Source organism: Euprymna scolopes, chromosome 29 (genome assembly GCF_053919585.1).
Source record: "Euprymna scolopes isolate OS-2025 chromosome 29, ASM5391958v1, whole genome shotgun sequence".
Taxonomy (NCBI): domain Eukaryota; kingdom Metazoa; phylum Mollusca; class Cephalopoda; order Sepiida; family Sepiolidae; genus Euprymna; species Euprymna scolopes.
The window spans coordinates 71,027,327-71,046,414 of record NC_136510.1 but is presented as its reverse complement, the minus strand read 5'-3'; the positions used below and the strand labels follow the sequence as shown (position 1 = coordinate 71,046,414).

The window sequence follows — 19,088 nt, the reverse complement described above, 5'->3', positions numbered from 1 at the left end:
AAATTAATGTTTCTGTTTAGAGCACAATTGATGAAGACTGATACTTAACTTTTGCATTTAAAACTTTAATGCAAGCCATTGTGGACTAAGTCATTGTGGGCAGGCATGTGAAGCTTCCTCTCGGTGCACTGCAATGAGTCCCCAACTAAAGCGGGAAATCAATTGATTTGAGTGAAGAATGGGCGACTTCATCAATTTCGATAACAATAAAAATGTGGGAGTAAGAAACATTCGTTGATCATCATTCAATCTCGGGAAACGTCTGATCATCCTGCTAGTTATTTCAATAAAGGCAAACTGGCATTCCCAGCAAAGCAGTCATCAAATTGTTCTCTTGGGTTATGCATGTCATCAGATTAGGAAAAGGGTCCTTAAATAGGTCATTTTGTCATTGTGAGTTTTGTTGGGAGGTGGGAATCAATGAAAAAGATCAAACGACATATTATGAACATTGACTAGTGCACGCATTACACCAGCCGTGGTTGCTTTGCTTGTTGTACCGGTCCAAAGTTGTTCAATTCTGTTAGCCCTGCAACAAAGAAATCCTCGCTCCAAAACAAAAACCACAAGCCTAATTTATAAACAAATGTTTTGTTTTTTTTAATATTATATATGGTACTCGCCTTCCTTCAAAGTTGAATGGCAGTCTTGCATATCTTTGCCTGACCAAACCAAAACATATGTTTCATTAGTCTTTTGACTGAGAGCCCCAAAAGATCCAACCTGTCGGGAGAGGCACACTGAAAAAACTGCCCAATAACTCTCAGGTAAATGTCATCTCAATAAATTATATATATATATATATATAAATTAAAAAAGAATATGAAAAGTATAAAAGCTTATAACTTTTCTTTATTCATTTTCTATTGGCGACGTGCAGGAATACAAAATAATATTATGAAAAAAAATTTTAAGGCAAAATTATAAACTTGAGTATAAATGGACAATAGAAAAATTGTTTCAAATGTATGGAAAACTGAAATAAAATGAGACAACACTCCAATATTTTCAAATCAACTCAACGATTGAACCTTCAGATCAGACAGAGCTGTTTTAAAGTTGAGACAAATATATTTATAACATTATTTATATGAGTTTTAAAAATTCAAAAATACTAAATTCTAAAAATTCATGATGATTTGGCATATGATTTTTTCTGATTAGGATATTTTTTTTATTTTCTTGTTTTTTCCTTATATGTCTCTTCTTCAGCATCTTTTATACAAGATGACAAATGGGAGTCAAGCAAAATACATCAATATTTTCTTATTTAAAAAAAATTATTACATGTTAGACAAAATGACGTACATAGATTTATAATACTTCAATTAATAACAACAATTTTAATGAAATAAATAATCAGAAAATATATAATGGATTAGAACCCAAAATTCAATTTTAGGGATTAAGTAATTAATAATAGAAAATTTTAATGCTTTTTTTTTATCTGAACTTCTATTTGCAATATTTGGAAAAGGTTTGACAGAGAGACATATTGAAATTGAAAAGTAAAAATAAAAAAAAATAAAAAATCCTAATCATTTTAGAAACGATCATATGCCAAACCATTGTTAATCTTGACTTCTTGGAATTGACTGGCTGGTTTCAAGGAAAAATGACATTTCAACTGATGCTATAAAATTTATTGAACACCGGGAAAATTTTAAGAGAAAATAATAAATAATAATAATAAATGAAACAAAGGAACACATTTTAGAATCAATTTAGAAAAGAAATTGGGTGAATTCTTGAAATAAATTGAAATAAATGGGTAATGTCAAATACCATTTCTCGCCAATAGTCAAAAGAGCCTGAAATTGTTCTAGCTTCTTTCCTACTTCTGTGAGTACCCAGCAAATAAGGGGACAGTAACAGTTGGTCGATAAAATAAGGGAAAAGGCATTATTGAAATTAATGGAGCCACAGCAGTTGCAATTACACAAGTTCAGATCAATATGGTATCTTGGTTTTAATTTAACTAAATAATCATATTAACTTAAAAAATAAACATAAAAATAATTTATTACAGATGAACTAGCTCATTCGGCTGTTGATTCATATGAAAATCTTAATCAAAAATGATATTTGATGCCTCATTGCTAAACCTTCATTATTAAGATCAAGAGAAATTGGAAATTCCTGTGGAAGGAATGGTGCTCTCCTCTACAACTCACTGTAGTAGCTAATAAAACAGGAGCCTTCAGGTTGCCTTCAACTATGGTCAACCACTTCATTTGTAATTACAGACGAAAACCAAATCCATTCTTGCTGCTGTGATGGTTGTTAGTCTGAGTATCTTGGTCTTTTTACTTTATTTTTTTGATCAATTTTAATATTTACTGATGTTTATTCAGTTTGTGACTGAACACAGGTTCGTTTGCTTATGTTTGTGATATAACTGTTATTACTTTGCCATGTTTATGAACTCAAATTTTTTTTCTCTTTTGTAGTTTCTTCCGATGGGAGACTATGGAGTCAAAGTTGTGCACGTCACTCAAGTGGCAAAGAAAGAAAGAGAAAAGTAAGTTATGTTATTTTATAGAGGGAATTAGACCTGGAGTCTAAAAAGCAAAGTTTATTTTAATGTATTAATACTTAAAAATAGCAGTGCTCATAGTACTGTAGATATATAATCAGCTCAATAGGTATATTTATCCTAGAGCTATATTAATATTGAGCATTAAGATTAATAATTGTGAATTATGAATCCGTTTCAAAAGGATGAACCAACAAAATCAAATTGAGTGTACAATCGTTTTGGAAACGATATTCATTTTTTTTTAAATTGACAATAAGCATTGACAATAATTGACAAAGGTTGTGTTTTGGAATATAGTCTCCTCATTAGCACAAATAGGGGTGGCGGTGGGTTAAGACACCAATATATATATATATATATATATATATATATATATATATTTAAAGGAGATTAGAACAATAGTCTAAAGAGCAGAGTGTATTTTAATGTAATAGTAAAATTACTAATTTAATTAAAATACAGGAAAAGAAAAAGTGCTCGTTGTAATTTAGATATATAATAAGCTCGATAGGTAAATATCCTAGAGCTAATTTAATATTCAGTAATGTGATTGATAATTTAAAATTCAAATTAGAATTAAATTAAAAATCCGTTTCACAAGAAGGAACAACAACAAAGTCAATAATTTGTACAATCGTTTCGGAAAACAATGTTTTTATTGTGGTAGACATTAAGCCACGGACAATAATTTTTACATTAGTATTTAAAAAAAAAAAAAAAAAAAAAAAAGTTTCCTCATCAGCAAAAGTATTTGGAAGGGTTTTTAATATATTTAAAAGACACCATAAATAAACCTAGCATTAAAAGTAAGGCAGATGTATCTTTTAATTCTTCGCCTTTTGAAATCAATAATTAACGACAAACCATTCATATGGAACTTATGAAGTGTGTGTGTGTGTGTGTGTGTGTGTGTGTGTGTGTGTGTGTGATGAGACTAAAGGAAATAATATTCTGATGAGATAAGATGAAGAAGGAACAGACCAAATTATATTTTCATCACCATTTCGTCTTTATTATAAGACTTCCTCAGGATGATTAAATTAAAGAAAAAAATTTTTTTTTTATTTCAATTTAATTATCCAGAGAAAGCCTTGAAATAAAGATAAAACATTGATGAATATATTATTTGTTTTGTTCCTTTTTATCTCTCCATATATATATATATATATATATATATATATATATATATATACACACACACACACACACTAGTTGACTGCATTCCAGGACCATTTTCCTAATCTGATGACATGCAAGTATAATTTTTTTTTTTATATATATATATTTTTTATTTCAGTGAATGTTTATTTATATTTTCTTCTTTACCATCTTACACACATTTCACGATCCATAATGAAAACATTGTCTTTATTTTATTAGGCTGCTCATCAGAAATGATCAAATAAAAACTGACACGGTATTCCAAAACAAATACAAGAAAGATAAGAAGTACGACAAATCAAAAAAGGTGAAAAACTCACTTTAAAGATGGTAACCCACCCAAATAAAAGGCATTCGATATTACTTTGGAGATTTTTAAGCCGCGATCTTAAACTATATATACAATAGTGGTGTGGTGTAATGGTTACTGGCTGTGTGCTTGGCATGCGTGTTTGAGTTCTGTCAGTGTTACTGCATTGCTTTCACTAATGACCCTTAAGAAAGGTATAAATCCATATATCCTGCCTAGAGCTACTGATTAGATAGTAGGATAAACTAGACTCTCAAGTCTTGGTGGTGCAACTAGTTTAGAAGAAAAAAACTGAAATGTCATTCTTTCTCTACTAATTGAGGCATTGTTTCCAGTCCTGAATTTTTTGTCTGTCCAGGGCGTATGATTGAAGATTTTATATTTGCTTCAGTATAGATTCACAGCTCAGCATTTTTACAGCAATGAGAGATAGCACTTATGTATTTTTGATAATATTTACTCTAACAGTTACCTAGAGGACTCTATTTAATATATGACAGTAATACTTTATGCTAAGTGGAAACCGTGATTTTTAACAGAGCTCAACCCATAAATGTGTGCAGTTGGGCAGCTTTAGTTATTTAAACCCTATTTTATTAAATCAGTTTGTGCATTTAGATCCGTAGGTGAATCTGTTCAAACTTCTAGCAAACTTATATAAGTTCGATTTCTGCTTCTTTATTTAAACTGTCTTTTTTACATCAGATCCGAGATGTACATTAGCCAGAGCATTTCAAAATGACTTTCTCTATGCAATTCAACTATTTATATTGGTTTTGATGTGCCATTGCTGGAGGTCATCTTTTTTTTTTTTTTTTTAAAGTCATTTCAAGTCTTCTATTTGCCTTTTCCTTGCTTACGTTCAACTGAGATGCGTGTACATCTATTTACCCAATCAGAGCTTCATTTAACAGATTCATAGACAATTGCAATGCAAAACCATCTAGGTGTCTTTAACCTAAATAACAGGAAGTCGGAACTCTGTCTTTAAGGCACACCCCACAAATCCACTGTATCAAGCCTTGTCATTCCTCAGCATCCTCAGATGTAATGTGTTGTCGATGTAAGCCAATTACCAAGTGAAAATGGAAAACTAGTTAAGATCGGTAGAAGCTCACAAAACTTGCCCAACTTGCATTTCCTGTCAGCACAGATCATATATCTTGGATCGTTAGGTACATAATGATTTTCCAAAATTGTTGTCTTGAACTTGCTTTGTTTTTTAAGCTTTCAATTGACTAAAACCATCTTTTAGGAGGATTTGTTAAACATGTTGCATATATAGAATGTTCAAGATAAATTTACACTTTGTGAGAGGAAAAAAGTTCAAGCGTAGAAATCATGGATCAATTTTTTTTTTTTTTTTAATGGAAATCGCTTCAGACAAAGCATGAAACCACTTGATGTAATGAGCTAAAAAATATCACCATAAGATCAAAAACTAGCCAAAAGTGTTAGATGGATAGATTCTGACCCAGAAAACAGCAATTCTTCTCTCTTTGTCAGAAACATTTCTCATGGAATGTGAGAACTAAAGAACAAAATAAGGGAAGTGAGAATTACGAGGTTGCCAAAAGTAAACCCAAAGTTCGCCTTCTACTCTCTGCAATATTGCAATATTTTACTGTTTAAGGTTTTTTTCAGTTATGCGATACAATTATCTACTAGCTGTACCGATCTGACATTATCTAGGATCCATTGTATTCAAATTTGTTTTTGTAATTATTTCTATCTTCTATAATCACATCTTTTTTGTTTAGATTCAGTATCTAAGTTAAAAAAAAAATTCAATTAAGGAATGCTAACTCTTAGTAAAAGAATAAAAGTTATTCCCTTTAGTTGATTTTGCCTTTTAAGTGTTTATTTAAGAATGTCTCTATATTAGTAAACTGTCAAAGTAGATTAAGTATGATTTTTTGTCTTAATAAATTGTAGCAAAGGATGTTGCTTGATTACCAATAACATGGTACAACAATAATAAACCAAAATTGGCAAGTCAGAAAGTTTGATTTGTCAGTTTAAATGCTATGACATATAGGGTGTTCAGAATAAATTTGAGAGTTTTTAACAAAGGAAAGAAGAAAAAAAACATGTCTTGACTAACAATTGATATATTCTCAAAGTTCAACGTGCATCGTATGTAGATTTTTGGTGAATACATCTGTTTACTTGAAGAAGTTTCCCTCTGCGCTTTGAGAGCAGCCTGAACATCAGTTTGATCCTAGCAATCAGCTCGTCCTTAGTGTTGCAAGTGTTACAGTTGATCTTTCTCAACTGTGCCCCAAATATGGCAGCCATTTCTGAGTTTTCCTGGAGGTGTATCACAAAGCTAAGTCCTGGGGTGATGACTACAAAGTCATGCTCAGAATCTACAGTTTTCACATCAAAATAAAACTTGATTATAGGTCATGCGTATACAGTGCCACACAATAAAAAAAAAAAAAAAAATACAAACTATTCATTGTCAAGGACTTGGATTAAGCCTAAGTGCCTTTCGCACTTCACCAATGTAAACTTTATACATAGAAACTAACAAATCTTGATTAGATGGGAGAAATTATCCCTCTAATATGCATTAAAATTTCAATCTAACCCAAATAATCCAACACATCAACAATAACTCCCAAGTCAATCATTTTTACAGCAGTAAACCTTTGGCTATCCCCTTATTTAGTCCCCATATCAACGAAGCAATACAACCTAGAAATCAAAATGTCAACAATATTTCACCACTCACAATGAGCAATGTACACCAAACTTGACATAGGTTTAACATTAACTCGACAAAAAAAAAAAAACCAATAACCACATCTCCCAAAATAGGTTCAAAGAACTTTGAGACAAATACTCAGACCATAATGCTATCTACACTGACAGGTAAAAAACCATAGACAGAACAAAAGCAGCCACTAATATAAATAACTACAGAACAATCCGACTACCAAACAATACATCGATCTATACAGCCAAACTATAAGCAGGTAAAATGGCGATGGACATGATCAAGAACTCAGAGATAGACAAGCATATAATGTTCTCAGACTTTGTAGCTAGCCTGATAACAATCCAAGAAGGAAATGAAAACCACCACAAGAGACAGAAATATATCAATATCTAAAAGAAAAAAAAAAAAAGACCACGGGAAAACAGTAGTCTTGACATGGATTCCTGGTCATGTGGGCATTAAAAGAAATTAAATCGCTGAAACACTTGCAAAAGAAGCTACTAAAATGACAATTCTTAAACTTCCATTTACAAAACCAAAATAAAACCCTTCATAAGAAGAAAATGGCAAACTACATGGGACATTAGTTCTGAATTTTTAAGATGAGGGCTAATTTATATTACTCGTTTTGATTGCACTATTGGTCTCATCTCGAGTGTTATTTGTGCAACGTTTTGGTGGGTGCTGCCTTCAACCTTCATCAGGCATGTTGGTTGTTATCTTGGAAAAGAAAGGAGAAAATCACTGGTTCCAAAGATGATTTTGCATTCTTGAAGTTGTTTTTTTAGTGTTGTCCATGGTTTCATATGTGTGATAGAAGAAAAAAAAATACACAAAACCACATCCAAAAAACAACTTCAAAAATACAAAATTATCTACAGAGCCAGTAACTTTTCTCCTTTTCCAAAATAACGACATACATGCCTGACAAAGGTTAAAGACTACACAGATCGAAACATTGCACAAATAACACTTGAAATGAGAACAATAGTCCGATCAATACAAGTAATATAATACATGGGACATGTTTCCAAATAACTAAGTAAAGATTAGATACCCTGTAGCAGAAGATGAAGATTGGTGAACATTTCAAGAGACACCGGTTGTTTGACTTTGACATTGCCGGTGGTTGTTTGTAAACACGTCAAATAGCAGACATGGTTGAATGTTCGCGAGCAAGATTTTTTAAAATATATTTATAAAACTTTTTAAGATTTAAAAGAAAAAAATATATATTTACAAAACTTTTTTAATATTAAATGTTTACAAAACTTTTAAGGATAAAAAAAAAATTTTTTTTTTTCTATTTACACAAAAGCTTTTAATGTAAGTAACAAAACGAACGTATTTAAACAAAATATATTTAAATAAATGGGTGTCTTTCTGAGTGCTTTTTGTAAAAATATATTTACAGAACTTTTTAATAAAACTAATTATAATTATGATAAAAATGAAGAAATAACTAAATAAATAAAAAGAATAAGCTATATTAATCACAAAACATTAAAAACCGATATTATAACTGAGAATTTTGGATGCTGATCTCTGCTATTAAAAAAAATACATATTTTTAAAAACTTTTAAATAAAATTATTTAAAAAAAACTTTAATTGCAGAAACAAATATAAAATAACTGACATATTGGGATTTTTTAAATGTTTTGTAGGGTTTTGCGATTAAGATTGATTTGTGTGTGTTTCTGTGTGCGTTTTTAATACAATTCAATATTTATTGAAAGTGCGATGTATGTCGGTGGTCAGTGAAAGAGAAATCCTTCTAGACCAAGGCAATTTTTATGCATAAGTATAAACAATCGAGATTTTAAAAATATATTATTTTATTCACATATCTTTTTATAACTTTTATTTTTATAAAGATGAAATGTAGTATCAAAAAATATAAATCTTTATAACTTTTTTATTAAAAAAAAATCTTGCTATTTGCTTACTTCTCCACAAGGGCAAATTAAATACAGGTAAGTTTTAGCATCTGAAATTCTCAGTTAATGTAGTGTAATAAATAAAGCTCATTCTTTTTATTTATTTATTCATCTATTTTTATTATAATTATTGTTATTAGTTTTATTAAAAGTTCTGTGAATATTTTAAAAAAAACACACGTTCAGAAAGACACCCATTTTAAATATATCTTGCTTAAATACGTTCGTTTTGTTACTTTAAAAAGTTTTGTGTAAATAGAAAAAAGTTTTTTTTTTAATCCTTAAGTTTTGTAAATATTTTATATTAAAAAAATATGTTTTGTAAATATATATTTTTTCTTTTAAATCTTAAAAAGTTTTGTAAATATATTTTAAAAAATCTTACTAGCAAAAATTCGACCATGTCTGCTATTTGACGTGTTTACAAATAACCACCGGCAATGTCAAGGTCAAACAACCAGTGTCACTTGAAATGTTCGCCAATCTTCGTTTTCTGCTACAGGGTATCTAATATTTACTTGGTCCCAAATAACAAACTCTATAAACATCAACCCACAATTATTCTGGAAATCACAGAACTACTACCCAATCAAAGATATAATATTAAGCAGAATTAGAATTGGACATGCATACTTAACATACGCCCACTGCTCAAAGGAGGAACAATGCCTTCGTTTACTTATGGCAATCAACTATTTTCAGTCCGTCACATACTTATCAACTGCTAAAACTATAAAGACATTCACAAGAAAAGCTATCACACAACAACTCTTGCACAGTACCTGTGCCTCAAATGATGAAGTATTAAAATAAAACAGACTATTTCCAACTCTTATAGAACAAACACTAATAAAGGTCCGTTTGACTGCAGTATTGCTAATTACTGAACTGAATAGTTTGTCTGTACCAAAGTTTATTTTCAAATTAAATACATGTACAAACCATGTTTGGCATAGAATGGCCCACTGCGATTGATTTGCCATAATACCAAACTCCTCAACTGAGGAGAACACTCAGATATGTTATTTTTGCTTGAAGTATCTATTGGATTTCTTTCCACCCAACAGAAGCAATATATATATATATATATATATATATATATATATATAAAATACTTGCTTTTTATTTGTTTTATAAAAGTATATCTTGCCCTACTTTGGTATTGAGCACTTTGCATTAACCTCGTTAAAACTTCATTAGTTGCTTCACCTTTAGAATATATATATATATATATATATATATATATATATATATATATATCGGTTATATCCTACTATGATTTAATGTCAATTTCAGAAAAAAAAATTTTTGGTTGTTTTTGTTCATGAAATTATACTTTCATATTGCAGTATGCTTTGAATTCTCCCAGACACATGTGCAAGTTTTCTTTGCTATAAAATTGACATTAAGTTACAATATGACATAACTCTAACCTATCACTTTATTTATAGCAAATTTTGATATAACTATTTAAAAATTTGAATATTGAGCTTCACTTTGCTTTGTAATTTGATTCCAATAAAAATCGATCTGAACTATATAAAATAATTTTTTTTATATTATCGCGCTCACACACACACACACACACACATATTAAGTTGACGAAAAAGTTCTTGAGGAATTTTTAATTTTGATTTCAAATAATGTATTTTCAAGTTTTTGTTATAATACCTTTACATTATATCATTTTAAAGAGTGTTTTTTGCTCTAATCATTTAAATTTCAATCATTTTAAAATAATTGTTTTTTCAAAATGTCGAATGCATGATGGAAAAAAAAGCAAATTTGCACAATTTTCTTATTTCAATTCAAGCTAGGCTGAAAAACTGCTGAAACAGCCAGCAAAATCAAATGATTTGGCCCAGGAACCACTACTGAATGCACAGCACAATGATGGTTTAATAAATTTTGTCGTGGTGATGAGTCTTGGACATGATGAGCATTGTGGTCAGCTATCGGATGTTGACAACGATCAATTAAGAGTCGAAACTAATCCATGCACAACTGTTTGAGAACTTGCTTCTGAATTAGACATAACATATACGATGATTTCCAACCACTTGAGAGAGATTAGGACAAAAAAAATATTGATAAATGGATGCCTCACGAATTGAACGACAACTAAAAGGAACGCTGTTATGAAGTGTTTTCTTCCCTTCTTTTACACATCAAGAATGACCTGTTTCTCGATCAGGTTGTTACTTGCGATGAAAAGTGGATTCTTTACGACGACCAGCAATGCTCAGCTCAGTGCTTGGATGTCGACGAAACTCTATGACACTTCCCAAAGCCAGAGTTGCACCAAAAGAAGGTCATGCTGACTGTTTGGTGGTCTGCGACCAGTCTCATCCATTAGTTTTTTTGATACAGGTAAAACTATTACGTCGAAGTACTGTTAACAAATGAATGAAATGCATCAGAAACTTCAACAACAACACCCAGCAGTAGTCAACAGAAAAGCCCAATTCTCTTCCATGATAATGTCTCTGACCGCACGTTGCTAACCCGACTCTGCAGAAGTTGAGCGAATTGGGCTATGAAACTCTGCCTCATCCGTCATACTTTCCAGACCTCTCACCTACTACCACTTATTCAAGCATCTCAACAACTTTGTGTGTGAGAAATGTCTCAAAAACCTAAGTTATATCAAAAATGCCTTCAGAACACAAGATTTTTACATTACATAAATACACTTGTTTTGCATTTGCAAAAGTGTGTTGATTCTGATGGTGCTCATTTCGATCTATAAATTTTTGTTTGAGCCTTGATATATTCATCTAAATTTAAAAGTTAAAAATCGCAAGAACTTTCTTGTCAATGTGATATATAAGATGTTGCTAGGTAAGCATACTGTGTTTCCAACAAATAAAAATCTAAAAGGACTCTGCCAACCTTTACCTGTGAGTGGTAGGAACATACCTTAATTTTCTCATGAAAAAATATACGTTGCACACTTTTCAGTGTATAACATGTATTTTTTCATGGGAAAATTAAGGTATGATCCTGCCACTCACAGGTAAAGGTTTGCAGAGTCCTTTTAGATTTTTATTTGTTGCTTTGTGAACAGACATCTTGCTGCTCAGCTCTCTGCATAGTGTCCCTGTCCCAAATAATAACCGCTTATGTTCAAATAGCACTGTGCTTTGCTTGAGGTGAATAAATCTATATCTATATATCTATAAAAACAGATATGTGTGTGCCACAGACGATTTCTGATTGGTTAATCCAATAATCACATCTCCTAAAAAAGTATAGTTCTTACGCTCTTAACTTGACCATAAAATATTTTGGTCTTATTTATTGTCCATCTTGGAACGGTTTAATTTTTTTCTAACTTGCCATTTACAAATTACAAAAATACGAAACTTCACAATCCAACCTCCGACTCAACATCCGCCATTAACACAACAAGAAAGCAAACGCTGGAGAGATTATTAGTACTACTACTACTACAAACATTACAGCACGAAAACACGCGCACACACGCACACACACTCACGTCCACTACCGTCCTTGGCTACTTCACGTTGTTATGGCAACACGATAAATACACAGTAAATTTGATTTTCTTCATTTCTACGCAAATATTACGCAAATATAAATCATATAGAATATCTGTATGCATATAATTACACGTAATAGTTAAATAAAGATGATCATCGTATAAGAGAACCGAAAAATAAACTAATAGGGAATTTGTATAAAGTTGTATTTTCTTTATAAATAAATAGAAAAAAAGGGGTGTTGATAAGGCTACCGATACTTATACAGTTTAGTGACGACATTAAAAATTGGAAATATTGAAAAAAAAAATTATTGTACGTAACTGTTATAGACTGAAGTTCTCCGAAAAAAAAAATTCACTTCATTTGATCAATTATTTATCACGACGACGTCAACGTGGCCATTTTGGAAATGTACCTAGCAGAATACCTCCATTTTAGGCCAAATTTCGCAATCTAGCCTTTTTTTTCTCGCCATATTGAGATGCGCACAACACATCTGCAATTTTTTTACGTTTTTTTTTCTTTTTTTTTTTAAATCTGCAATTTTTTGCGTTTTTTTTTAAAAATAAGAATACTATTGAATATGCAAAGAAATTGAAGAATGCAAAGAATTGTAGAATTTTTATACGAGATTATTTTCGAAACATGCTCAGTTGGACACGCATGGATAACTTCGAAACTTCGTTTATTTACTTCTGTTACAAATTAGAAAAAAAAACACCCCAAAAATGGCATCTGTCTTCGCAAAAAAAAAAATCTCATTCTGGTGGGGGGAAAAAGGGCTAGATTGGCCTAAAATGGAGGTATTCTGCTATGTACGGCAGTTACCTGCCCTTGGGGAATTTCTGGGCCTGCAATAACATTTCCAAAATGGCCACGTTGACGTAGCCGTGATAAATCATTGTTTTTCGCTGTAAAAAAAAACTACTTAATCAAATGAAGTGAAATTTTTTTTCGGAGAACTTCAATCTATAACAGTTACGTACAATAAATTTTTTTTTCAATATTTCCATTTTTTAATGTCGTCACTAAACTGTATAAGTACCAGACTATCAATATACACAAAAAAATATAGATTTATTTTTGGGTAAAGTTCCCCCGGGTTTTCCTTTCACTTCAGTAAATAATGGTCTTTTGTTATATATATGGCGTACTATTATCCTTAAATATATGATGTTTATGTTTATATATATGTATAAGTGATAGTGTCTGTGTGTGTCTGTGCGTCTGTGTGCATTTCCCTACGCTAAAACTGTCAATTTTAAGCCTACAGATTCGAAATTTGATATACAGGGTACTGAGATTTGGGAAAATCGATGTGATAGGTTTTCGACATAAATTTGGCGATTAAGTGGTCAATATTCAACAATTAGACCTTTGAGAACTCTACCAAACTCCTCCTACAATTTAAGGTCTGAAGACGTGATATTTTATATATAGATTCCTTGGACATGGATCTAACTTATTAACTTTACTTGATCCCTAAACAATAAATGTTAAGAGGTCATAATAGGGGTCAAAGTTTTAAAAAATTGACCGTTTGTTTTTTTCCTCAGCATACACTTCAAAACACCTGGGCAACGCCGGGTACCGATTGCTAGTGTAAAATAAAAATGAGACTTGAATCCTGCGTATGAGTTGATTAGATTTGTTTTGAAAGATTGAAAGTAGTTAACAGATGCATGTCTTGCTTATTGGTGTAGATTTTATTTTTTGTTTTTGGTTCCTTTCCAGAGAAGACCTGAAATCTGGTCACCTGCAGCATATTACTCCTCCAGCTCCAAGAGGTTATGTGAGTAAAACCATTGATTTTTTTTTTCATTTCTGATCTTTGTTTGTGCACATATATGTATATATATATATATATATATATATATATATATATATATATTTAACTATCTTGTTTCATCGCAGGATTGATCCAACCTAAAACTTGTTGGAAAATACCTAATGAATACGAAGTTCTATACTCATCTATAGTTCCAAGCACAATACTGACTTGTTTAATGTCCAGGCTGAGTGTACCAGAAATAGCACCTGACAAGAACAAAATGTACAGACAAACACCCGATTGAAAGAAATATACACAGTAGATTGTCAAAAATTGAATAATTGCTGATTGATGCAAAACCACTTACTAAAGTTATGCTGAGCTACAGAAGAAAATACGCGCTAAATAAATACACTAGATATATTGGCAGTAGAGGATACATAAATGCCACAAATTATACAAACTAAACTGAAATTCAGATTGTTAGTCAACTGGCAATCAGGTCTGTGCAATTCCTGTGCATCCTCCTTCCTCGTTCACTGCCACCAACAATGAAAATATTTTGTTATAGTCAGCTAACGTACTTCCAGCATAGCAATACCGAAAACGGTGACAAGGCAAATCAGTTCCTTCACTTTTATTGTTCTTCAGTATTTCTATTGTGACACAATTTATTGAAATAAAATATAAGAAAAGGACATTATTATTGAAAAATATACAATAAAAATGAACAAAAATATAAAAATAACACAATTAGTCTTTATTTGGACTTTTAATAACAAACTTAAAATATAAATTTCTATTTTATTTTAAATTTTATAGGAAATATTTTTATGAAATAAAAAAAATTATTTTTTTATTTGAATTTATATAATAAATATGTTTATGAAAATATAAAAATAAAATTATTGAAATCAAAATAACAAATTTTCAAACATCAAAAAATGCATATTCCCAAAATAGTTTTAAGATTTTAAAGCATTTTCAATAATTTTTTTTAAGAAAAAAGCGTAAAAATTGTTTTCAATAATTCTTTTATAAAAACAAAACTAATTTCAATAATTCTTAAAATAAGATTGCAAAAAATACTTTGTGTTGATTATTAAATAATAAAAAAACGTAGGATAGGAAAAATGTGATAGAAAAAAGAGTATTTGCACAGGGGGAGATATAGGTGTGAGAGAGAAAAAAAACGAAGGAACTTATTTGCCTTGTCACCACTTCTGGTAGCAGCCATGTCGGAAGTTAGGAAGTATGTTAGCTGACTATAACTGAATATTTTTATATATCAGTGTTTGTCATTTTTTTAAGCATCGCAGTAATACAACACAGTGACACCCTTGGCCAGGGTCTTTAACTCAACTAAAAAACATGAAATCTATCTTCCTTAGTTCTTAAATATTTTTATGTCTATCCTATTTTCTAATATTATCAACTACTGTTCATGTTAGATCGCTGCCCTCTCGGCAGAGCTACGAATTCGTAAACTGCAACCCCATCCAGAGAAGTATCTCACCTTCAAAAATGTAAACACTGATAGGACATGCATGGTGATCCATGCTGCTTTAAGAAAGGATTTTGGTGGCTGGACCATTTGTCCACTTTGGCACTTACTTTGGCTATCAGACAAGTGAATGAAGATCAGTTGTGTTGTAAATAAAGAAAATTACCAATGTTAAAGAGTAATTTTTTCAAAGAGTAAGGTTTCTTTTGTTTTGTTTTTTTGTTTCTTATAGAAGTTGTAGTGAACTACTACTATGATGCTGCTATGGTATGCTTCCCTTATTTCTCTCTTTCTCCCTACTCTTCTACTTTTCCCTTCCTTTCTTCTCTCAACGTCACCAGAGGTTTCAGCCAATCGGAATAGAGGACTGTCCTAGAGGGAGATACAAAGAAGAAATTTCTTTCAGACATTCGGGAACGATAGAAGCATCAACATGCGATGGACCAGTTTCCCTGGGTAAAAACTTTCATCAAAGAAATGTACCATCCTCTTTGTACACTATATCTTGGAATCCTTTATAAAACATCATCAATCCTAAAGTCTCATCGCACTTAATTATAACTGATGTTTTCTTTTCCACAACTGTTCTTTTTCAGCACTCTATGTTCTCTCTCTAATGTCGGAGGTGCCCCAAAAAGGGAACCAACCGAAATGGTGACCCTTTTTCAAACGTCGTTAAAAATTATGGTAACCGCCATAATTTGGTGAATGCCTGACGTGCGTATATACACGCAATCTTCAAAGAACAAAAAAACAAAAACGTCACGTCACGTGACATTATTCACTGATCATAAGCCATTATGCAGAGCCTTTTATAGTCAGACACCAGCAAAGTCAAATCGACAACAGCGACACTTATCAGTGCTTGCCGAATATATTGCTAACGTGGAGTACATTAAAGGAGCTGAGAATATAGTTGCAGACTGTATGTCTCGGCCTGCATTAGCTGTGCAGATAGATGCATGCGACTTGGCTGATATAGCCCAGGCACAAAAATGTGATGACAAAATAAAGTCATACACTAATTTAAAAGAATACTGTGTGTCAAGCGAAGTCGGCTCAGTCCTATGCAATACTTCAACTAAGCACCCCAGACCATTCATCCCAAAAGAGCTTCGTCAAGCTATTTTCAACAGTTTACATAGCTTGGCGCATCTTGGTACGGGATCATCTATAAAACTGGTCAAGTCCAGATATTTTGGCCTAGTTTAGATAAAACAATTAAACAATTCTGCACAGAATGTGTAGTGTGTCAACAATCAAAAGTTCAGACACACAAAGTCTGCAGTCCAAGAATTTGAGTTACCATCTGCACGTTTCCAGATGGTACATATCAATATCATTGGACTCCAGCCCTTAACGCGCAATGAGTCCGACCCTTACCTGAGCCCTTACAAATATTTGCTTACTTGCATCGATTGTGCAACTTGTTGGATTGAAGTACAGACTACAACTGAGATAACTGCACAGTCGGTAGCAGAAGCATTTATTAATGCATGGATATCTCGATTTGGAGTCCCACTGCATGTTGTAACTGACAGAGGTAGTTAGTTTGAGAGCGAATTGTTCCAGGAATTAGCCAAGGTAGTAGGTTTTTACCGATTGAGGACAACTTTGTATCACCCTCAAAGTAACGGGATGATCAAAAGAGCACACTGTACCCTTAAAGCGGCAATAATGGCTCGAAAAGAATCATGGATGAAAGCGATACCGGTGATTCTGCTGGGTATACGTAGCACCCCTAATGAATCAGGCTTTTCCTCTTTTACGTCTGTTACTGGAGCTCCAATATTGATTCCTCAGCAGTTGATACACAAGCAGAGAGTAGGAAAAACTCCAGTTAATAACTAGTACATACGTAATTTGTGTGAATGGATGTCCCAAATTGATGTACTCGACAACATTTATACCGAAAGGTTTATCTTCCCGTGAAAAAGTATGGTTCAGAGTTAATCGAGTTAGGAAACCATTAGAAGCACCGTACTCAGGTCCTTATAAATTTTGACTCGATCAGATAAGCATTATCAGATCGATATGAACAACGGTACTCATACACACGTATCAATAGATAGATTAAAGCCGTACATAGAACCAACTAGTACTAAGTGTAGATCTGGTAGGAAAGTAACATGGAAAAAGAAAAATGAGTACTTTTATTTTTAAACAAATTTAGGCAATACACATATTTAATGATTCTGTGGAGGGTACTTAACTCCGTTATTTGGAGGGGGGCTCGTTTAGTGAACTACTATGATGCTGCTACGGTATGCTTCCCTTATTTCTCTCTTTCTCCCTACTCTTCTACTTTTCCCTTCCTTTCTTCTCTCAACGTCACCAGAGGTTTCAGCCAATCGGAATAGAGGACTGCCTTGGAGGGAGATACAAAGAAGAAATCTCTCTCAGACATGCGGGAACGATAGAAGCATCAACATGCGACGGACCAGTGTCCCTGGGTAAAAACTTTTATCAAAGAAATGTACCATCCTCTTTGTACACTATATCTTGGAAACCTTTATAAAACATCATCAATCCTAAAGTCTTGTCGCACTTAATTATAACCGATGTTTTCTTTTCCACAACCGTTCTTTTTCAGCACTCTTTGTTCTCTCTCTAATATCGGAGGTGCCCCCCAAAAGGGGACTGACCGAAATGGTGACCCTTTTTCAAACGTCGTTAAAAATTATGGTAACTGCCATAAAGTAACGTTTTCTCAGGGTAGTGTTTTCTGAAACTAATACCCCCTACTCTTTCCATAAAATTTCTTTCTAAGGAAAGCAAAGACCCTTGACGCAGTGGTTAAAGTACTTGGAAAACTCAAGTGTAAAAGTGATATTCTCCTGAAGGTTGAAGGTTCAATTCTCAGTGTGACCCAAAAAAATATAATTGTGACTTACTTACAACCTCTATCCAGTCATGGCTGATGGAACAAGAGCATGCTACCCCCATGAAGTAAATAAAGGGTTCTGTTACAAAATTCCATCCAAATTCCTGAGTTCAACAGAAACATTCCCAAATTCGATAAGATACACCTGAAAAAGGTCAGAGATTGCATCGACCATAACATTGTAAAAATGACACTCAAGATGAGAACAATAATCTAAAGATTCCAAATAATACAAGTAAACAATCTTCATCTAAAAAATTCAGAAACTTTTAAATTCTTTCTAAGAGTAATGTTTTATGGGAGAAATGCATTCTAAGAATTAAAAAAAAAACTTATAGAATTATCTGACACTTTTATTCGGTATTAAATAACCCGTAGTTGATATGGTGTAAAACAAACCAAGCCAAACTCGTTAGATCACTAAAGTTAAGCCACATGAGCCTGATGGGTAAATACTTGGGAGTAATAGACACTACAAAGAGTACAGCCCGGAAAATTCTTTTTAGCAAATGGTGGGATCCTTCTATCGATCTAGTAGATATCTCACTGCTGGTGCAATTCTCTATTTGTATAAGAGCCAGGTACGTCCAAGGATGGAGTACTGTTGCCATATCTGGGCAGGAGCTGCTAGAAAGGACTTGTCCTGTCTTGATAGAGTTCAAAATAGATTTCGTAGTCTCATAGGAGATATCCTTTTCTCGTCCCTGCAACCTCTATCTCACAGAAGAGATGTTGCGAGTTTGTCTCTG

General features: G+C 32.3%; 1 protein-coding gene across 1 annotated transcript in view; it reads left to right on the top strand.

The window, feature by feature from the left end:
- Window positions 1-19,088, top strand: part of LOC145252709 (uncharacterized) — a 67,265-nt gene that overhangs the window by 37,523 nt on the left and 10,654 nt on the right. Inside the window, exons 2-3 of the mRNA XM_080112536.1 lie at window positions 2,451-2,521; window positions 13,915-13,972. Of these exons, the coding sequence (XP_079968662.1) occupies window positions 2,451-2,521; window positions 13,915-13,972 (129 nt within the window). The remainder of the gene's footprint in view (window positions 1-2,450; window positions 2,522-13,914; window positions 13,973-19,088) is intronic.